Raw genomic sequence first — 23,592 nt, 5'->3', positions numbered from 1 at the left:
ATTTGAAAAATATGTCTTTATTTATTTTAGATCAAATTTTCAAGAATTAGGAAGTTGTACCATTGATTGCTTCCTAAAGAGGCTAGGCAGTAAAAGCACAATTTGCATAGCATCAAAATTGACTAACCACAGATCAAGTTTCCTGATCAGCAACTTGGTAAAAGAACATAAAGGCAAAGTCCTTTATTTACCTGGAGTAGGTTCTGATGGAGTGAACATACTAAATGTATGTTTACAACCCCAACTCCCCAGGAACACATACCATTACCAGTTATTCTACTAGACTATCCAGTTTGGAGAATTCAAGTCAAGTGTGATAGGAAATTAACCTGGCTCATATATAATCAGTGTTCTGAAGACATTTTTACCACCCAATCACATAGTGGATAAGGTTGGAACTGCTTTTCAGAGTACCTGTCAGGTAATAAAGAGAATTGGAAGAACCAAATAAGAACTTATTGAAAGAAATAAGCAAGAAAACAATTTAGATAAATTTAGTCCCAAATTGCCTTTTCATTTCAGTAGACCAGACCAGACCAGACCAGACATAGTCACAGCTGAAGTGATGTATGACTCACTTGTTCACCAGATTGGCAGTTCTTATCACTAAGTTATTTCACACTGATTATCATCCAGATGGAATATGATATATCTAATTATATCCCTTTAATATCAACATACAAGTTGGTGGTAGAAAATTCTCATACCTTAAAAACCTGCATCATTTATCTCTAAAGTATTTGGGGATTTTTAAAAAGTCTACTGTTTCCTGTAGTGGGTTCATGTCTCAGACTTCAGCTATGTTACCTCTATAGCTATTTTAACTGAAACTGAGAAACTTTAAAGAGATTATCTTAAAATAAATAATTGTTAATCATAAAATAGATTTCAGAAGCAACCCAGTCTACCAATAGGCTGCAATCCACCTACATTGCTGAAAGAAAACCTTACCAGGAATGATTATTTTTACTAAAGTTGTCTCATTGGAGTTTATCATGATTCTTTTATATTAATCTCAAAACAACATTACTGAAATACTTAAAAATGTGGATGAATTAGGATGGAGAAGTCAAATCTTAACTATAAAATTTTAAGACAGAAATGAGAAGAGGTTGGACAACTATATCATGAACATTTTGAGGTCAGACTATCATCTTTGTATATTTATTCCTAACATTTTATATAGAATGTATGTGTGTGTGTGTATGTATGTATATATATATATATATATATATATATATATATTCATAGGCACCCATTAAGCCCTTACTGAACAATATGTGTCTATAAAAATTAATTCCTGGCCGGGCGCGGTGGCTCACGCCTGTAATCCTAGCACTCTGGGAGGCCGAGGCGGGTGGATTGCTCAAGGTCAGGAGTTCGAGACCAGCCTGAGCGAGACCCCGTCTCTACTAAAAATAGAAAGACATTATATGGACAACTAAAAATCTATATAGAAAAAATTAGCCGGGCATAGTGGCGCATGCCTGTAGTCCCAGCTACTCGGGAGGCTGAGGCAGTAGGATCGCTTAAGCCGAGGAGTATCTGAGGTTGCTGTGAGCTAAGCTGACGCCACGGCACTCACTCTAGCCTGGGCAACAAAGTGAGACTCTGTCTCAACAAAAAAAAAAAAAATTAATTCCTCTCATTTTCCATGTTAAGATCTGAATGGTGACATTTGCAATGACAGTATAATGTGTCAAAATTCCATAGTACATTTTTATATTTTATTGAAAATAAACTAATGGTAAATTGAATTAACATATCAAGTACTTCTATGACTAATAAGCATAAAAGACCTTTTCAACTGTTGCCAATATATAAGCTTCATTTAAAGGTACTTTAGGTCTGCCTTTATTTCAGATGGTGGTTTTTAATGCAGATTTTAAAAAGCCAGCATGTGTGGTATGCTCACAGACAACTAATTAAGTCATAAATGCACTCTAAGGTCATAATATAGCAGTAGGTACATTAAGATGAAAGACTACTTTCATAAGGAAATACTCCATCTCCTGTGAATTATACACACAGGATGGAATTGTGATTTGGCCAGTTAGAGGAACATTAGAATTATCTGGAAATGGTATTTTTCTTATCGTTTTGCCTATGGCTAGGTTCATCAAATATTTTATTTTATCTGGACTTGTTCATTAAAGAGCTCCATGAGTACTATAAGCATAAGCACAAACTATATTATATTTTACCATTTATCACTTTATTTTGAAAAAGAATACTTCATCATGAAACTTTTGCTTCTCATTCATAAAATAAAAACAAAGATTCCAAGATTCCTTTTCCCTATGGTATTAAATAAAAAACAAGCAAGTAAATTTTTAAAAATCTGTATCCTATTTTTTTGAACTCAACCTTTTACAAGAAAATAGGCCCTCAAAATTTTTACAGATAATACTCAAACCACAATTAGCAAGTCTCTGTTTTAGTCCAAACATTCTGAATCAAGGTATGAGCCCACTCTTTCCCATTCTTACTTTGAGAAAAGTAATTATCACTAACTACCATTTCATGATGTTAGATATCCTTGTTTTTCAGAAAGAAAAACTTAATACATACATTTAGATGAAAGGGAGGCTCCAGATAATTATGTTAAAGAAGCACAAAACAATCCTACTCTCCCAGGAGCTCTTCATGTGTTACTATTGATAGACATGGATATCTGCTATTGGTGACCTTTATTATCTGCAAACAGCTTAAGACAAATAGTCTGTGGTTTTGCTCTTAAATTTACCCTCAAGCTCACTGATTTTATACTGATTTCTCTCTTAGAACTCAAACGGAAGTAGAAATCTTTGTAAGTGTTTATCTGGCTTCAACACATTTCCATTTTCAAATATTTCCTTGTCTTTCATTCATTAAGGAAAAGATTTCTTTTCAGCTATTTTGTATTCAAACTTAATCATTATCTTACTACTATTTGTGCTTCCATCCTTACGCATGCTGTAATCTTATCCTTAAGTATTTGATTATAGTATCATCAGCTATTCCTACCAGGTCACTAATAGAAGCCAGATTATATTTATAAAACTTACGTTTCCAGATTTTCTATTTCTGCTTATTATTTTGGGTGGTGCTTAGTGGGGCAGTTTTTTTGTTTGTTTTGTTTTGTGTTTTTGAGACAGAGTCTCACTTTGTTGCCTGGGCTAGAGTGCCATGGCGTCAGCCTAGCTCACAGCAACCTCAAACTCTTGGGCTCAAGCAATCCTACTGTCTCAGCCTCCCGACTAGCTGGGACTACAGGCATGTGCCACCACACCCGGCTAATTTTCTCTGTATATTTTTAGTTGTCCAGCTAATTTCTTTCTATTTTTAGTAGAGACGGTGTCTCGCTCTTGCTCAGGCTGGTGTCGAACTCCTGACCTCGAGCGATCCTCCCACCTCGGCCTCCCAGAGTGCTAGGATTACAGGCGTGAGCCACCACGCCTGGCCTAGTGGGGCAGTTTTTAAATTCATAAAATAAAAAGGGAAAGAAACATCCTCCTCAAAATATCTTATGTAAATTCAGTCTGTGTCTCAAAAAAAAATTACATTTTGGAACAACAGATCTTGTTTCCCTGTTACTATACACCTAGAGATCTGAATGATGAACTCACATGTAATGCCATGTTGAAGCATTATAGAATGATTTATTCCAGTGTGGGTCCATTTCTCATGCAAGTTCTTTGATCTGTTTCTTCCTACCCAGCTAAGCTGGTAGGCTCACAATTGGGGGTTTAATCACTTATTTACTAAGCTTAGTAAATATTTGTTAACTAATATGCCAAACAGAAACATTACTGATTTTCTTTGTGGTAGCATAGATATGTTGCTGTTGTTTCAAAATTTAATTGGTTAAAAGTTGGGTAAATAGTGAAGTTTATTTTAATAACAGGAATAGGGAACATTTTTATAGCTAGGATATCAGGCAAAAGAAAATAAAATAATCAAGAGTCATTTATGTTTTTGCTGACTTTTTTGAAAGTGCACACAATTTCTACTTGTCTTTTTAGAAAACAGGAATAAAATTAGTCTGTCACTATCATAAATAATTATTAAAGACACATAAATATGAGATTCACAGAACTCAAAGATAGACTGTCATGGAGCAGTATCATGAAGTAGGTTTGTTGCATGTAGATTAGCCATATACCAGCAGCACTTTGCACCCTTGCCTCTGGCCCGTCTGGCTTGCTAATGCATTAGATTCATCATTCACACACCAAAACATACAATGGGGTTGAGTCTAGGAGTATCTTTGTAGTTCTGTTTCCTTCAAAAATAAATATGAACTATTTAACACTACATAAAAGTATAGCTTTAAGGAATTTATTTAAACAGTTTATCAAGGCCTCTTTTATTTTGCCATAATCTTAGTAGACCAAGATATTTCTATCAGATTGCTCAGCAGAAAACCTTGAAATTATTTGAACTGTATGATACAGTGTTATACTGGTGATGGGACTAAAAATAAAATGCTATGTGAAGTCCCCAACCTCAGGGCTTCTGACTTAGAAACTACTTGTATATGCAATACAAAAATTGGTGTTTCTCCAACCAGCCCTACCCACTGTGATTGGCCTAAAGCAGGAGGCCTCAAACTGCAGTGGGCACAAGAATCACCTGGGTTGCTTGTTTAAAATGCAGATTCCTGAGTTCCATACCCAAAAATTCTGATTCAGTAGATGAGAGGTAGGGCCCAGAAATCTGTGTTTAACAAGCACTCCCTACCCCCACCCCTGAGATTCTGTAGCCAGTCATACTGAACACCACTACTTGAAGAGATACCCTTGCTCTAGGGAGTTATCTTCTCTTATGCTAATATACACAAATTGGTAACTAGCTATAGCTATTTTGAAATAGTGATTCTCCCTCACCATTCTGCATTCTGGCAAAGAGCTAAACTGAGGAGATGTTTCCCATCTCTTGGAGTAGAATTCAGCAATCCTATAGAAACAATATCGTAAATGTAAGCATGACTTGATTACCAGGGCTCTAGTTCAGTTTAGTATGGGTTAAATGAGCATCAGGGAATGTGTACTAGAAATTAAACCACTCATGTAACATTGTGTCTTTGGGGAAAGGAAGGATGTGTTCAAAACAATTTACAAAATGTTTGAATTGCATAAATTAAGAACAGTTTACATTTAGAAAAGACCTTGTGCCCAAGGTTAGATTGCCTCTGATTTTGCTGTTTGAAATTCAGTGACACAAAGTGGTAGAAGCTAGAACTAGCATTCCAGAATTATAGTATTTTTTAAAATGAGAAACTACGTTTTGTTTCATTCAACCTACATATGAAGATTACTGAGTTCCCACCCCCTTTTCTGCAAAAAGAGTATGATGTGATAGACAAAAATTAGTTCTGCTGATTTATGAACAATGCTGCATCCTGTTTTCTAGATACCAGTGTTATTGGCAACATGTGTCCCTCCCCATTTTCTAAGGGATGTAGTAATTAACAACTTGCTTTCTTTGTTCCCTCTCCCCATTTGTTCCTTCTTTTTGATATAACTCAAAAGATACTACAGAATGTTGCAAATAAAAATCTGCCCTAGGCTAGAGATAAAAAATATTGCTGATTTGTGCCTGTTGACAATATTTGGATTCCTCAAGATCCACAATGAAATGAACTAAAAGGAACTCCAATTTATTTTATCCAAACTGTTCTTAGTTTCTCAGGTTGTTCAGAAACTTCTGTCTCTTCCAGTTTCTTAACTCCTTGGGTGGCTTATGCTCAGGTGTAAAGTCACCTTTTCATCACATTTAGTCTGTTACAGCTTTTCATTTATCTGCACTTTGTATTGTTCAGCATGTGGCCTCCTTCTCGGAGAAATACTAGCAAGGTTATTCCACTATCTCACTGATTAGGACGTGGTAGCATATATATCAGGGTAGTCAAATAGCCTTGTGGTCAGAAGACCAGAAAACTTTTCTTCATACTTCTTGATTGGATGAATGTGAGGAACGATCTTGTGTAGAGATACATTTTAATTTTCTTGAAAGACTGGTCAATTTACATGTGTATGGGGAATATTTTTAACATAGACTTTTCTGATTAAAATTACAGATATGCATATACAAGTATAGAGGTGGAAAAAGATTTATCTGCACTGTGTGTTATTGTGTGTATTTGGAAGATTAGCATTTCTAAGCAACCAAACTTAAAGCAAAAAATGTCCCATTTATGGCCAAGTAGACTTGCATGCCAACAGAAAGACATGGTATTAAAACCATATGCAATTCTAGCCATATTTTTCTATTTTCTCTTCATGGGTATTGCATGATGGTATTTCTAATACAAATACTAATATGCTTTGGAAATAATGGCACTCGCAGGTCTTTCATCATATTGTATCACTGCTTTATCATATTAGGCTAATACACTGCGAGAGTTGGTAGAACCTCTCCATGCCAAATCGGATCCACTTCTGTTGGCACTCAACCCATTGGACTCACAGATTGATAAGCTAATGTTTAGAGAATTTAGATCGGAGAGAGTCGGCACGGCGCAGACTCAACATCAACCTCTTGCAAGCAACTAAAATGGCCTCGTCCTTGCTGTTTATAACAGAAAACAGACTTGTAAAAAGCTTAGATCATCAAGTGTTTTGGATTGAGGGCCTCCCTAAAGGGATATTAAGAGGGGCAGGCCACTCTTAAGAAGAATGCGAGCTTTCTACATTGGGACTAGCATAAGATCAAAGCCAATCAAGATGGAGCACAGTAACAGAAAACTGCCATTTCTATGGGAGAACAGAAGGGGAAAGGGTCTTGACTGGGGAAGGGCTCTCTGTGTTGACACCTCAGTTGTGTTCTCCTGACACCAGGAAAAGAGAGGGATCAGCTCCAGTAACTAGAAAATTCTGGCTGTTTAATGGACTGACTTTTTGGTGGCCTCTTTAAGGCAAAGCAGAGGAAGCAAATTCTGTATTACGTGTATTTTGCATTTTTAAAACTTGACGTGCTGTATTGTACTAAATTAAGTGTAATCTATTAAGGCAAGGTATACACAATTTGCTTTGAAACTTAATATGTTTATTCTATTATAAAGTGTATTCAGGTGCAAAACAGAGACTGCTTTCAGTGACACTAATGAAGAAAATTCCTAATGTCAGGCTTCATTAGAATCCTTAGCTAAAATCCTAACTTTCTCCTTATTTCTTGGCACTTATATGCAAGTGGTGTTGCCTCTTAGGGCAGGCATGAGCTATTCTTTTCTGTAAAATATTTCAAATCAGTAGGCTGTGGTTTTCATTTTTGAAAAAGTATTTTGTCTGGATGTCTTTCGAACTAGCTTCAGATATTATTTAATACTATGTAACTGGGTCCCCTATGGCTCAATATTGCTTAATTTTCTTCTGTAGTGGATGTGAAATTTCCTTTAGTTGGATAAGATACACTGTAACAATTTCAATGCTAATTAATGGATATTTCATACTGTGCAATGAACAGATAATTTAACAATGTATTTTGAAATGTTTTTTTCTTCCTGTCACCGCAGTGTGTGGTATTGCATAATGTGAATACCTGTAAAATTACAAATTACTTAAAAAATAAAAATATGACCAATTGGTATCAGATCTTTTTAGATAGCTAAATAATTTGCTAAGTATGCTTGATAGTAAATATCTTTCTAAAGAGAAGTAATCACTGCTTCTTTCTCACAAATGGAATTTGTGTTGTGAATAAAATCACATTGCTCTGCCTTACAACTGCCTCTGTGCTCTAACCATTTTAATGTGTTTTTTAAGTATATATAAAAAATGATGGTTCTGGTATGTAGAAATCCTTCAAAAAGCATTTTATTGGCATTTAATATTTATGGGATTGTCTTGAGTCATCCTCCCTATTTAAGGCATAGTAAAATTTTATGATCTGAAGAATTTTAGTTTTTTCTCTTTAAGGAATATGGTGACTCCACATTAATTTTCAAATATAATCATCCCTTAGCTACAGTTTTAAACTGTCCCCTTTATGAACTCCTGCCTAAGAGCCAGGCACCTTCACCTCCATGTCTATACTGGTTAAATTTTCTGAGTTCTGTGGGTAAATCTAGACCTGGTCATTTATGTTTGTGATTGTCCGCCAAAGAACTTCCCTTCTTTGGGTCAATAAATCAATGCTAAGGGACAATAAGATTTTTCCATCTGAGCTATTTGTCATAAAAACTGCTGTAGTACTCTGCAAATGCAACCACTGTCATATATTTGTATCATTAAACCACATAATTTGGCAGAAATTACATACTCAGAGAAAGAAGTATAGAATAAACTTTAGCTCTGTCTCTTTTGGTATAGCTTTATGGAAATAAGATTTAGAGAAGGAATTAACAGATAGAAGCATGGGCCATACTTGATTTTGGTGAAGCACATCGTCATTTTTATAATGATGGGCTTTACATGTTCATCTTTAAAAATACACTTAGCAATGTTGGTGAAACCACTCAACTGTCCTTTTAAAAGAAGAGTTGTTTCCCTCACTAAAATTGATTTTTTTCATCAGAGATAGTATTGCCCAAGAGTAATATTTGGGTATTATTATTTTGCCTAAAATAAAATAAATAACTTTTAAGGAAGAAGCAGGTAGTTGATTACAGAGGGAGGACTAAAAGACAGCTTTTAAAATCTTATGCTTTTTTCTGATATAACAAACTGCCCTCTCCCCGCTGATTTTATAATGCTTAGCATAGCTGGTTGACTTATATAAAAGCATGAATTAAAAGAGCTAGTATTTAATTATAAAACAATTCAAATTATAGTGTAACCCCTGAATACTTAATCATCTTTGTAGCATAAAACCTACAAAGACATTAAATCCATTAAAAGTTTGTTACCTTACATTAACAACATATAAATAAGTTGTTCATAATGGTGTGCTAGTAAATTAGTATTCATAGAAAATATTCCTGTGGTCTCAATGCAAATGTTAATTGCCCTTTGTGAGAAGAATAGTATTTCACATACTTGATATCATTAGCCTGGAAGCCTTAAAGCACTCTGCAGTTGTATAAAAACGAACGCTTCTCAAATTTGACTGATGACTAATACTACCATGTCCAGCCTTCTCTCCCATTTGTGATTTAATCTTTCGCAACCCTGTGTGCTCATTACACAGCTGTGTTATGGAAGGAACAGCTGTTTCCATGAGGACATCATTGTCCAATTTTAAAAGAGCACAGTTCCCTTCCAAAATATGTACCAGAACTCATTATCTATTGTTGGTTTAGTTCTTCAAGAGCCCAATTGGAATACTCATTTGATTTGTTTTCATTTTTTACTCTCCTTCAACATTATCATTACAGGAGTGGGGAAATGTGAAGGATACTAGAATGAAATTTTAGGTCCCCAAATTTTTATTATTCTTAATTTTCACCAAGGAAACATAAACAACATTATACAATAGACTGTCCTAATAATTATACAGTCACCTGATAGGGAACCCTCTTTGGAGTACTTCGTGTGTAGAGAAAACCTTACTCTGAATGTGTTGAGTGCATGAGGCACTGTTCCAGGTAGAATGGGAAATGCAAATGTGAGATGAATTCTGCTCATGGGAAAGTCACAGTCTAGGTCTCTGAAGGAGGTGAACAGGGTCTAATTAAGGTACAGGAAGAAAAAACATTGGAATTTCTCCTTGAGTTTTGTATCTCATCCTTTTGAATTTCTTTTCTGTGTATGTTTTATAACATCTATCTATTAATAGAGTAATACGTGTATATAAGTTTCTGTTCTATAAAACACAAGTGTTTTAATTGATAAGTGTGCACAATAAAAAAATTTTGGAAACCACTGAGCCTGAATATAAGGAAATACGTCAACCAAAAACACTTTTTGGCATTTGAAAAATGCATTATCATCTGCTAATAGCAATTTGCAAGAGATTCCAACAAACTAGTATTTTTCATTAGCTAATCTTTTCTTTGAACTTTTCTTTATCACTGCTACCTGGAGGTCCTATACAACCTGAAAAAAACAATGAACTGTTACAATGCTCACTACGGTCCTACATTCACAATATTTCATAGTGGATAAGAATATAAATAAGACAATAAAGAGGCTCCTCCTTCACCCTGCCAAGTATGACATAGCCAGAAATGCCCCTGCCTTGGCACAGAATACAAGTTAATTCATTAATAACTTAATTGTCATTTTCTAATAGTCAATGAAATTTTATATAGGAAAGGAAACATGTGCTCTTTGCTTTAACAAAATTGGAATTAAAAAGTATATAATCTGACACAAGACAACTTACATGTTGTAAATGTAAATATAATTTGGGGGAAATTTATTTCTGCATAGATCCAGATTTCCTGAATAAATTAGATACAGATTAAAATTTCATTATAGCAGTGATACACTTCCTCATTAGGAATCGCAGAAGGTTCCTATATATGTCCTGTGATTTGAATGTGGTCTCCACACTTTGCCAATTTTCAGAAAACATTCATTCAAATTGCAAACGAGCTGGTTTTCAGCCAGTGTTCCAATGGCTGAAATGGCACGTTGAAAGAAAGTCAGTCAGGAAGCAGACCTCACCCAGTGCTTGCCTCCTCCTCCAAAGCAAGCCTCTCCTAAAAGAAGAAAAAGCAAGGGTTGAAAAAAGAGAGAAGCCTGAAGAGAAGTGAGAAGGAGATGAAGAAGAAGAGGGCAAAAAGAGAAGAAAATAAAGGTGCTTTCATATTTTCAGTTGCAACAGTAGCCCCAATTGACTTATTTGGTATTCATCTAAGAAAAATCAAGGAAACAAATTGAAAATTATAAAAGAAAATAAAGGTCTGTTTTTGTCTTGAATGTTGAGTTCTGTGTTGTTTTGATTGTTGGGCACAGTGAATCAGATTTATAATGTGACTCTGCCCCTCACCCCCCTCCTTTGAAAATAAAAGGATTCTTTGTCTAGTCTTAAAATGTTAAGTAACTGGTGGCATTTTGTGGTAGCCTGGCATCTCAGTCCCTCATCTTTACTCATCCCACTGCTGTGTCTTGTGCAGTGCTGCATATGTGTATGATGTGTAGGGGATGGGGTGTGGGGGGCCTATCTCTAATAGGAGCCACACTATACCATTAGTATACTTGGAAATGTTTCTGTGTTCCGTCTCATTGTGATTGCTTGTTCAAATGTGCTAGCCAGAGATAAATCCATACTCAAGTCTTCCTACAGCTGTCATACCAGATTCTGTGTAGAACTATGTTGTCTTTTGACTGAATGCTTTTCTCCCCCTTAACAAGAAGGGGGGAAAAACTTTCAGTTTTTATTGTCTAATAGCTATGTATGTCACTTTTTATATTGAATCTTCACTTATCTTTCTTAAAGAAATTTTATAAAAATCATCTGCCCCAGTATTCCACAAACTTTAAGAATTGGGGAAAAAGAAAACTGGGTCAAAATGTTTTTTTAAACAAAATATATACTCCCTACAGTGTGAGGTAATATAGAAAGTTCTCTTAAAATAAATATGTACTATGTAAAAATACTTCTGCCTCCCTTAAATCCTAAAACTATAATCCGAATCCCTTTTTTCCTTCACCTTCTTTCTAGAACTGAAAAAGTAATAATACATTAGGCCACCTGATACCTTAACTACTATAATTCACATATGTTAGGCCTCCCATTTCTACCCCACTCTCTACTCTATGAAATTACTCTGGCTTTAGATGCAGTCTTGCCTTGAGGCAAAAAAATGTGATAAGTGCTAAATAATTCCTCAGGGTCTGAAATGGAATAATTCTGTTCAAATGTGTCCTTGTTTTTACAGCTCCTTTTAGTTACTGCAGATGACCATATGATTTTGTGTCTTCCTCCTTCCAAATCATTGTCAGTTAAAATTCCCTCCTGCTTCCATCTTGCTCTTAACCCACAAAGCAGTTCTTCCTTTTAACAATCTTCCATTCCCCATCCCTCAAAATCCTCTAAGTGTTGAAAACATTCAGGGATGAGCCAACAGAGAATTAAAAAGCTGTTATTTAAAGGGATTTTTGTATTTTTAGATTATAGTTCTAACTTAGATATATGGTTAGGAAATTAATATTCGTTATAGGACTTAGTGATAGCATATGCTGATAAGGGATTTTCTAATGGGAGGACTCAATGATCATACCAACCATTAGATACTAACCTCAGTAGCAGAGCCAAAAGTTGAATATGGAAATTAAATAAAGCTACGTTTTAATCCTAAAGGTAATCCCTTCAAGTAAAGGTACTGTATGTTTTGGGCTTTTTTGGCAGTTTTAGATACACTCATTTAAAAACTGTTTTGAATGCTGCATTTTAAGGGAGTGTCATATTAATTAGCATCCACTATTAAATACATAGTTCAAATGATTACTGAAAAAATTGGCAGTATAGAATTCTTATTAAAATCATGCATTCTAGGGCCACGTTACCCAGTTGGAATTGTAGCTCCACCACTTACTAAGTGTGACTTTGAGCAAGGTGCTTCCCTGCTATAAAATGAAGATCAAATGGATCTGCTCTTAGTATTGTTGTGAGGATTAAATGAGATCATAAATGTCAAGGATTTACCCTACTGCCTGGAACATCTAAACGTTAACCAATATTATTACCAATTAGCAAATCTTTTTTTTAAACCATCTCAGAAAGCCTAAAATATTCACATGGACCATGGTGGAATGAACAACATTCCATATTTAATTTGGGGGCCAAAATAATTACTTAATATTTAAGTATTAAGCTAGGTATTAAACATGATATAGCCTGACTCCAATCTATCACTCCAAGCAAAATCCCAGTTCATCTTTATCATTGAGAAAGATATGACATCAGTATTCAGGCAACTAAAAAACAAGATGGGAGTTTTATTTGTTCAGCTAGATCTGAGATCCTTACTGAACCAGTCTCCAACTTTTTTTTCCAAAAATACTTAATTGGAGTATTGTTTCCCCAGGTTTTACAAATGCTAAGTAGCTTCTCTTAGTATGTGCCAGATTTTTTCCCTATATAAACATAGTCCCATATTTCATTTTAATTAAAATGTTACTATTGTGATAATTTATGATCAGTTACTATATTTACAATGTGCCAAGCATTACCATGGCAGTCACATGAAACCTAATAATCCTCCATGGCACAATTGGAAGATTTTTATAATCAAATATACTCCAATGAATGCCATTCCATCTTATGAAGTCTGGAAAAATGTAAAAATCAGTTCATCCAGTATTGCTAAACCAGGCAAGTTCTATTAACCAGCATTTCTATGCTTATGATTATAATGGTAAGGGATATTAATTAATGTTTTAAAATATTAAATTATGTGCAGGATTGTTTCCATATTGTGTACCTTTCATGCTCTAATTCTTTGAATATGATGGACTTAAGATATGTATAGTGATTTGCTATCAAGAGAATATTTGGTTAATCAAAGAATCCTATTATTTAATCATTCTAAAACAATTAGCTGCTTGTAGCTAATCTTACCCAATATAACTAGCAGCTGTGGATTTTTTGGGTTTTTTTTTTTTAATAGTGTTTTCACAGTCATTCATTATCCTATTTTCCAGATAGTTTTGACTTTTTAGTAGATTTTTAGGGTGTCAACTGTTTATTACAATGGATTCATTTCTCTCTCTCTCTCTCTGTCTGTCTCTCTCTCTCTCTTTGTGGACATTGCAGGTGAAAGTGGAGAAGAAAAGTTAGGAGACTCACTGCAAGATTTATACAGGGCACTGGAGCAAGCTAGTCTGTCACCACTAGGAGAACATCGTATTTCAACCAAGATGGAATACAAGCTGTCATTTATAAAAAGATGTAATGATCCTGTAATGAATGAAAAACTACACAGGCTGAGAATTCTCAAAAGCACTTTAAAGGTAAGATATGAAATGGAAGGAGAAATTTCTTTGAAAAGATTCATTCTTGAACTCAAAGTAGATTATCAGACACTATAGGTTAAGAAATACAAAATGGGGGGCTAGGAGATAGGAACAGGTAAACAGGAAGAACCTGACACTGAACCGTTCCTGTTATAATAAGTGTATTGATAAAGAGGAGATCATCTTAACTTTTCATTAACATCTCAAAGCACTGATTAAATGTTATGTGACTTAGTTCTAGAAAAAAACAGGATGTAATTAAATTTTTTTTCCAAAAATGCAGGGCTGATGTTATTCTTCAGTCTTTCAATTTCCCAAGATAAATATACCAGGTAGTATAATTATTAGAGTTATTAAAAGAACTCAGGATGCATGCACAATGCAGTAGTGGGTACAAAAACAGTTTGAGATATTTCGTGATTATTTCCTGCGTGAACTACAGCACATTTGGAGTGAAGCTACAGTGATTCATGTTCCATGTAGAAATTTTATAATTGGTCTGTTTATGTTATCAGTTCTGAATTCACATGTTACTTTCCTGTTATACGTTTTTGTAAGAGCTTGCATTGTCTTCAGTCTTCTTATTATGCCACCCCCAGTTTGGGGAGGAGGTGGTGAGGACAGGGGAGCTGAGGAGGCAGGAAGTTAAAGGAGGAAGCAGACAAGTGAGCCTTCCTCACAGTGTATGTCTAGAGCGGGCTCGCCACACAAATCATCTGAGCAGGCCCTGCACCCTTAAAAAATCAAAGACAGAAAAGAACTATCACTCAGAGTAGGTACCTCTGTAATTCCAGGAAACAAAAGGTCAAAGGGCTCCCTTGGGAAATATTTTAGACCCATAGCATGCTGCTGAGGTTTTTTAATTTTGAAATACAGAAAATCAGTGATCTGGAAAATTTTCAGGTAGCAAGCAGCCAAGTTTTCAGAGTCAATTAGCTTTTCATTGGTATTCATGCAAATACTACTTCAAATCTATAGGACAATTTGATGGACTTTTGGTAACTAAGACCAGAATTTTAAAGGAAACTATAATATTCATAAGAAAAATTTCAGTGACCAACCGTACTCCAAAGCTATCCTCACCCTCCCACCTTATAGAGCCTCCCCCCATTCAGTTCTAAACTTCCTGGTTCAGATGGCAGGTGGGCATTTTGAAGCAGGTCAGTCTCACAGATCTCAAATACTTGCTCCTCTCCCTCTCTCTCTCGCAGCCTGTTGCCCTTCTCTTTAAGCTCTGTAGATTCCCCCAAAGCATTTTATTCCAGTGACAACAAATATGAGCTACTGACGATGTTCAGTTCAGTAAGTATTGATGAATCACCAGGTACATGATACTGTGCTAGACTCTCTGGGGCAAAGGGAGATAATGAAAAAGTCACTGTAAAGAAATATACCCTTGTTGGTACAAATGAGCTATACTTTTTGGTGTGGAAAATTAATAGGGAATGAAATTTTTTATTAGGGAAGGACAACTAATCAAGCAACTCTGGCTGTGTCTTGTTCCTGGAATTTTAACAGGACCCCTCACCAAGCACAGATCTTGGATCCCACCACAGGCAACTCACAACATCCTCCGTCCCAGCCCTCTTCCATATTCTGTTCAACCTCACAGACCAGAACAACTTCTTAGGCACCTTGCTGTCTTCTTTCCCTCTCATCTCTGGCTGGCACAGAGGCAAGCCCTCTCATTTCCTGCAGAACATTTCCTATACTTCCCTAACCCTTCCTTGGCTCCATAAGAGGCAGGACTGAGCTTCTCAAACTGTCTTAAGCCCTTTCCTCTGTCTCACTTTCCACCTGGGAGATTCTCTTCTTCCACAGGCAATAGTTGTACCTTGGTGGTTTATACCAAAATGAAGCTTAGTCTTCAGCTGAGACCCAGCATCCAACATGGAAGGGAGAGCCATTCTCCACTACAGGTCCCTAGTGCTACGGGAAAGGAGCCATAATACTCAACAAGAATTTCATATTTGTGGTGACAGAAGGGCCATGCTACTCTCATTCAAGCATGAGGAGCTTACCATAAGCAGGAGAAAGAGGACAGATACAAAAGTGGCTCAAGAGACAGAATTTGCTAATTCCACTCAGTGGCAGTAATGGAATAGTTTAGGGACATAAATGAGGAAGAAAAACCGTTTGTTTTTTTTCAAGTGTTTAAGGAAGGCTTCAAGAAATGAGAGGCTTTTGAACTGGATCTTAAAGAATGAGGGACGTTTCCGTAGGCAGAGATGGACAATAGGACAGGCCAAGAGAAAAAATAGACCACACAGAATGGGCAAAACGAGGCATACCTTGGGTATAGAAAAAAGTACACCAGGATTTGAGTCTAAATAACTGAGCGAGAATATACCAAAGTTGTTTCTTTACGGGCTCCTTAACTTTTTGCCTATTAACTTTTTATTTTAAACTTGAGTAAAAGTTTGTCCCCATCTTAACTGCTGAATCCCTTTGCTTTTCAGGCCAGAGAAGGGGAAGTAGCCATTATCGATAAAGTCCTAGACAATCCAGACCTGACATCTAAAGAATTCCAACAGTGGAAGCAGATGTATCTCGACCTTTTCTTGGATATCTGCCAAAATACCGCCTCAAATGACCCACTAAGTATTTCTTCTGAAGTAGATGTAATCACTTCCTCTCTGACACACACTCATTCATACATTGAAACGCATGTGTAAGTGTATTCTGCCTTCAGGCATTCTAGCACCGGCTGGCACTCTGAACAAGTATATGAGGTAGTTTTTATATCGGTGTGTGGAACACTTGACAAGCTATACTTTGATGTTACCAAACTATATGAAACAAACCAGATATGGTCATAATACCACTATCTTTAATGAGCATTTGTATATTTTATATTCAGTCAGTGCTCAGCTTATGTTTACCGTGTGCAAAATCAACTGTCTTTAATGACTTAAAATTAACTTTTGCAAACAATTCTAAATACAGGTGGTCTTCAAGTAGTAAAACCACAAAAAGGCAGTTTTCTATCTAAGGTCATCTTTTCTCCCATTAAGTTAATTTTATATAAACAAGACTTCAAAAGTAAATCACGTTTTTTCAGGTGCAGACATCCTTGTGGGTGGGAAAGAATTTAAACCTTTTTTATATTTATTAAAATGTTCTAAGAATTTTCTTAAACATTGCACAAAGTTTAATGCTGTAGTTTTATTTTTGTGAAATGTAGATGCGCATACAAGAGCTAAGCAAAATAGAAGAGCATCAACATAAGAAAAGTTCAGGTATCTAATATTCGTCTTAATAGTCTATTAACTTGTGAAAGCTGGTTAATGGAAATACTATTCCAAATCTATGAGAACACTTAATGGTGTATCAGGGCAAAGCTTTGTAAGATGTTTTTGTAACTAAGACCAAAATTGAAGATAGAGCTGCTTTATTTTCTTGGTTTAAATCTTCATTTATTTTTGTAGCGATGAAATGCTGATTGTGTACAGAAGAATTTGAGAATGGATTTTTTAAGACTTAACTCACCCAGAAAGGCAGCTAACAGCTATATATATAATTTCAGCCCAAACTCATGTTTTTACACTCCAACTCTTAAAAGACAACATATAAACTGAAATGAATCAACTCTAGTTAGTTTACAATTTCCCCCAATCCATTTATTAAACTTATGTAATTATACTTCAGGCAGGGAAGTACAATATGTTTAGTTATAGGCTGATGTGTGTTATAATATAGAAAACAATGTTGAAAAATAAAAGCATACTTCTTTCCTAAGAAGCAAGAGGGTAATGGTCACTCAGATGTCACATTGAATTATATGAGAGAAACAATTTAGAGGTTTTTTCCTAGCTTCATGAATTGTATAGAGTGGATGAAGTCTATGAAAAAGTCCTCTTCATATATTTCCATTTATAAGCATCTCATTTTTGAAAGTGATCACAGCATGAAAATGACTGTGCTGCTTTTTAGTGTCTGGCTGCATAACGTACAAGTCACAATTTGCTGTTTTTTCAGGAGGAGGAAGGGACCCTCCTTTACTATTCTATATCCTAAAATCTACTTCTAATCAGCTTTATACTGTTGCCTGTACAGCTCAGTGAATGTACTTTCATCTTTAAGAGTTCAGATATATGCCAGTGAATATTTTTGCTGTAGAGGAAAAAGTAAAAACTCCACAGCGGGGATCATTTTCTTTGCTTTTGAAACACCACTGAATCACTATCGTTTTGCAGACTTTGCACAACTGTACAGGAGAGTGGCCTTTCTACAGCACATTTTCAGTAATCCTATATTTAGTCAAAATGGATGAGAAATCATGTATTAATGTTTGTATGGAATTTTGGGTCCAGTGTAATATTTTTATCATTTAAAAAAACTCTATTTGTAAAAACATTTATTTACTGCATGGATATTGACACACATTAAATTTGTGGGATTTTGTATATGTAAAAACAAAACAAAACAAAACAAAACAAAAAAACCCCTCTTGTCCTAAAATGAAGTGTGCTTGTTACAGGTGTTTTAGACTTATTGACGTTTACTAGACCAAACGTGTATGTTCACTTAAAAATATTTGTACCTGATGGACGTGTCATGTATACGGTGGCCAGGTTGTGGCCTACAAACAGCAAGCAGTTGATGGGGAGACTAGCACTGTTGCTCCTAAGCAGCTTTTACTTTTGTAAAGTCAGCTCTGTTGTTTTAAATGGTAAAAATGAAACTAATGAATTCTACAAGAGTCGTGGCTAGCCTAGCATGAAAGAGACCTTTAAACACTATATAGTATCTGTACATTTTATTGCATTCGTTTCAAATCTAGGAGAGAGGCAGCACTGTAAACTGAAGTCAAATAAATTCAGCTCTTAATGAATCCTTATAAAGCACCTACATTATTCATGCAAAGTCCTTACCACATTTCTTTGTGACCTGATCACATGGCTACCACCCCTAACCCCAGTTCCGAGTTCTAACTTTGCCATCTCAGTGGTGGCACAAGCAAGAAGTAGTACCTGTTCAGAGTACTCGAGTATCTTCTCTAAGACCCTGAAAAATCAAGCTGATTTCCCATTCACCTGAGACAAATTTTAAAACTTCACCTATTCCCCCTTACTTTTTCTGTGATTCTTTTGTGGAAGTAGGGGGAACCACCAAAAATAAATTAATTTTTTAAAATATAACCTACAGCATTTCTGCAGAATGAACATTTAAAGAGGATGAAAGAAATAGGTTTTTGTTTGGTTAGGTTAGATATTCCACTTAACTGGTGGAGCCTGATTGTTATGGCTAAGTGTAGCTGAATGTGACTTAAAATCAATGAGCTGCCTAAGGCCAGGGCAAAGGCAGCCTAGGGGTGGGGACTGGCAACAGAAGAATTTAACTGAGTATACATTGTAGAAAAAATAAGTGCTTTCTTAGAGATTTTTTTTCCCCTCTCAGTTCCATAGTTATAGCAAACCATCAGATCAGAACTATAACTATGGCTCTGGATCATAAAATCACAGTTCTCCTTACAATGATTTCATGCTATTTAACCAAGGCACTTCCCCTCCGCTATTTATTCAGATAATGCCATCTTCTAGGATTTTATTACAGCCTCTGTAGCCAACAATTTTCTGGGTTTTGTATATAACTTTCTGTGGTACATTTTTTGCCTTTTTTTGGCACAAAATAATCACTGTTTTGCACCAAAGGAAACACTTTAAGAGGGAAAATATGGTCATATTTTATTTTCAGAAGTCCATCTCTAGCCCTCAGAGAGTGTTGGTAAAAATGAGCAGCTCACTGAAGCTGATTCATATATCCTCCTATTTGACCCCTCCTGTCTCCCATTCTCAGCTCAGAGGGAAATGTTCCTCTTTGGCCAAGGCCTTGTTTGCCTCCTTGACCTTCAGAATCCACTCTGCTCCCAGAGTCCCAAATCTTAGGAAAAGCCCATCTGTTGCTCTGTAAGACTTTCTCCTCTGTTACCCAATAGGGAGGGGTGGGGAGTGGACTAACCCGTTCAGCCCAGCACTAAATCTAGAGCCTCCCCAGGCTCTCCTCCCTCCCTCTCCTCGTCCCCACCCTCAGCCAGCTGCAGCACTGCGCACTGCAGGCCGCTCCAGGCCCAGGGCAGCGCGCAGCCAATGTCCTCCCAGCGATCCAGGTCTAGGTCATAGCCCACCACGTTGCGGGTAGGTACCTGGCGCGAGTCCCGCCACTTAAGGCCACCCAGCAGGAGCACAGTCTCCTCCACCACGGCCAACCCATAGGAGAAGCGGTCGTAGGGTAGTGGCCGCAACCGAGTCCACTGGTCTGCGCCAGGGTCGTAACGCTCGATCTCGGAGAAGGGCTCGTATCGTCCCAAAAAAGCGAACACCGCGCCGCGCAGCACCGCCATGTGGTGCCCATACCGGGCTGTGCCCATGGGCGCCTTCTTTCTCCACACCTGCTCCCCAGGGCCCAAGGCATACAGGTCCCGGAGGCTGCTCGCGCCGCCCTCACCTCTCCCCGCCTTGCCCCCAGAGATATAGAGGACACCACAGTCCCCGACGACCCCCGCGTGGCCGTGCAGCGCCCGCGGCAGCGCCCCGGCCGCCGTCCAGCGGTCCCAGCGCAGCTCGTATATCTCCACCGAGGCCAGAGCTTCGCCGCCCGCGCCCAGGCCCCCGACAGCCAGGAGCCTGTCGCCCACGGCGCCGCACCAGAAATGGGCCCGCGCTTCCCGCATGGCGGGCACCTCGGTCCAAGCGTGGAAGCGAGGGTCGTAACGATGCACTTGGGCTGTGACCGCCCGCGAGCCATCAGCAGAAGAGGCACTGCCGGAAGGACATTCCCCGCCCAGGACAAACAGGAAGTTGCCCAGGGTGCACACGCTGTGCCCCAGTAGCGGTGTGGGCAGCTGCGTAAGGCTGCGCCAGCGGTGATTATACACGTCGAAGGCCACTACGTTCTGGGTGAGCTCCCACTCCTCCTCTTCTTCTTCCTCCTCCTCTGACTCTTCCTCTTCCTCCTCCTCGGGCTCCACCACGACGACCCGGCCCCTAGCTGGCCCCCTCGGGGCTACAACCTCCTCGGTGACCGCCTCCCGCGCCCGGCGCCCCCCGACCAACAAGATGCGGGTCTGGGGGCTCCGGACGCTGGTCTGCTCGCCCTGCATGAGCGGCTGGCGGGAGGGCGCCGTGTGGTAGTTAAGGGCCTGGATGATGAGGCCCTTCACCCGGGCGGGCAGCGTGAGGCCGGAACCTGAGTACACGCGCCGCAGCACGTCGGCGGGCACCAAGCCGAAGCGAACACGCTCGAGCAGCGCTGCGCAGTGCGCCTGGCGCTCTGCCGCGGGCTCCTGCCGCAGCCAGGCCAGCGCCAGGCCCAGCAGCCGGGCCTCGGACACCCGCGCCACGTCGGGGGCCCCCAGCACGGCCCTCAGCGACGTGGGGTTGAGCTCCAGCAGTCCTGCCAGGCCCGCGCCCCGCGCCAGCATCTCCCGCAAGTGGCGCATGATGCAGTGCTCGGCCGCTTCCAGCGTGTGAGCCAGGCCGAAGCGCGCCGCCACATTGGCGGCAAAGCAACAGTTCTCTGGAGCCAGCTGGCGTTCCAGGTAACGCCCACACAGTCCTAGGGCCTCGGTGACCTGCAGGTAGCTGGCGGCCTCCAATGTGTCCTCTACGGTGTCCATGGAGAGTGACAGCCAGGCGGTATAGATGAAGTCCAGCAGACGCTGCAGGCCAGCCGCCGACGGCACGTGTAAGTGGATCACGCGCGCCCGGGATTCCCGAGTGTGGCTCTTGAACAGGGCCCTGAAGTAGTCGCTGGAGCACGCCAGGAGTGACCTGTGCGCCGGGAATTCGCTGCCCTCAGCCTCCAGTATAATGTCACAGAGGAAGCCCTCGGCGCGCAGGGCCTGGTAGCCGGTGAGCAGCGCGCCGCCATGAGCCTTGCAGTAAGACAGGAAGTAACTCATTATGCCCAGGGCGGGAAGCGGGCAGAGCCGGAGGCATCCCGGGGCACGTCACTCCAGGACCCCCCGTGAGCCGCAGAGCCCTTAACGGGGGCCCATTTTTGCCTGCTCAGCTTAAAATCCAGGGCTCCTTCACCCAGATCCGCAGATCGCCCGGTGCTCCTCTTAGAGCAAATGCGGTCCGGGAACGGTTTCCAGAAGCCCCTAATATCGAAGGGCGCGGAGTTTGGAGTCTTCCGGGGAGTGTGGGATTTGGTTTTCACGGCTGCCGAGGCCGCCAGCCCTTTGCCCAAAGTCCCCTCCCCAGCCCAATTCGGAGAGCTCACATCTGCACGCCAGAGACGGCGGTGGCTGTGCACCATCACCTGGAAGGGCCGAGCTGCCAGTGGATTCGGGAGGTAGTGGGTCTCCGACGGCGCAGATGCGGCCCCGATTCGGGGCGTCCCGGGAGTGTGGGGCAAAGGCTCTGACCTTCCAGGGCTGAACGAGGAGGACAGGTTCTGCGGGCACCCGCGAGGGCTGGGGACAACTGGTTATGGGGCGGGTGGGGAGGGGGGTGAGCTTGTTCCGCGCGGAGGATCAAATCAAAGCCTGGGAGATTAGGGAGGGGAGGGCGCGGGTCAGAGCGGCCGGTCCGAGGCATGATTGGGCGCCGCACATAACATGCCGGTAGCTCACAGCGACAGGAATAGCGCGCCGCCTCGGCCTCTCGGGCGCGCCCCGCCCTGCGCCTCGACTGCTGGCCGCAAACCGAGGGCACAGGCGCGGGAGAAGCGGCCCAGGCCAGGGGCTTGACTCCGGTGACCTGACTGGTCGCCAGTCACCACAGGGTCCCTAGAGCCCGGCTGGGGGGGCGGGTCGCAGGAGCCCTTCGGCCCGATGGTGTCCGGATAGGGACGCCCGGCTAGGCCAGAGGAGTTTCGACCTCCCGGTGCCCCTGTGTCTGGGAAAGAAGCCCTGGCTCAACTCTCTGCTTTGAGGCGGCCCTAATTAATCCAGCGGGAACGGGGATTAAGCGGCGACTTTGCGCGCTGACACCCAGTAGGCCGCTGCGCGCTGAGAAGCCACTGGCGGGAACCACGCCCGGGCGAAGCCCAGGCTCCCCGCCAGCGGCGCTAGGTAACACGTCCCTCACCTGGACTCACCCTTGCGAGATGCTGGACCTACTCAGCGCCCTTCCCGAGGCAGCTTGCGTCTCCCGGGCTGGCTTGTTTCACATACTGCGTTCCGGAATCTGCTCCCACACCCACCCGCTCCCGACCCCAGCTGAATTCTCTCCCTTCCTATTCTTGGATCCTACCCGACCCATCCCTTTGTATCATGGACAAGGAAATTGTGGGTGACTCGGATTTTCTGCCATTAAATGACCACTTCGTTTAAAAAAAATAATTCGTTCCAGTTTCTCTCCCTGACTTTCCGCGCTCTGATCTAATTACCAGCTGCTACATCCTCAATGCCATGACGAGATAATGGACAGTAAGATTGCAAAGCTCAGTAGAGCTGTAGTTTCGCAGGGCTCTTCCTCATAAAGTGAGGTTTGTAACAAACCCCCAGCACAGAAACGATGACTAAAACCATCCCAATCTTGAAACGTTAGGAAAGCATCCCTCCATCTCCTCCATCCTGCTCTTAAATAAGTATAACTTTTTTTTTTCTTTGCAAATTTAGAGACTTCTGTTTTGCTTTCATCTAGAATTGACTTTTCTCTTTTCTGATGCAATCCCTCTGGCAGTCTGTTTTAGGTGAGCCTATTGAGGGTATCTGAAATAACTTTTATTTGTGACAGTTGGGGTTGCATTACATAGAGGGGGGAAAAAAGTCCAAGTAAGGATAAAATTCTGTCATTTCCTGCCTGGTATGCCATCAGTA

General features: G+C 40.2%; 2 protein-coding genes across 5 annotated transcripts in view; one reads left to right on the top strand and one right to left on the bottom strand.

Moving 5' to 3' along the window:
* The window catches only part of CNKSR2 (connector enhancer of kinase suppressor of Ras 2), a 268,798-nt gene extending 252,300 nt beyond the window's left edge, over nucleotides 1-16,498 (top strand). For all 4 annotated transcript variants that reach the window (XM_069463485.1, XM_069463484.1, XM_069463483.1 and 1 more), the window contains 2 exons: nucleotides 13,624-13,820; nucleotides 16,283-16,498. In XM_069463485.1, the coding sequence (XP_069319586.1) occupies nucleotides 13,624-13,820; nucleotides 16,283-16,498 (413 nt within the window). The remainder of the gene's footprint in view (nucleotides 1-13,623; nucleotides 13,821-16,282) is intronic.
* Nucleotides 16,499-19,788: 3,290 nt separating this feature from the next.
* On the bottom strand, nucleotides 19,789-21,726 carry KLHL34 (kelch like family member 34). Its single transcript, XM_069463467.1, has one exon. It carries the CDS (start codon nucleotides 21,724-21,726, stop codon nucleotides 19,789-19,791), a length of 1,938 nt encoding a protein of 645 aa, XP_069319568.1.
* Between the last annotated feature and the right edge of the window lie 1,866 nt (nucleotides 21,727-23,592).

Source organism: Eulemur rufifrons, chromosome 30, assembly GCF_041146395.1.
Source record: "Eulemur rufifrons isolate Redbay chromosome 30, OSU_ERuf_1, whole genome shotgun sequence".
Lineage (NCBI taxonomy): Eukaryota > Metazoa > Chordata > Mammalia > Primates > Lemuridae > Eulemur > Eulemur rufifrons.
Note: the sequence above shows the minus strand (reverse complement) of the source record. Positions and strands in the feature narration are given on the sequence as shown.

Excerpts from the sequence above, each read along its gene's own strand:
- KLHL34 (XM_069463467.1), bottom strand. The coding sequence starts at position 21,726 with ATGAGTTACTTCCTGTCTTACTGCAAGGCTCATGGCGGCGCGCTGCTC.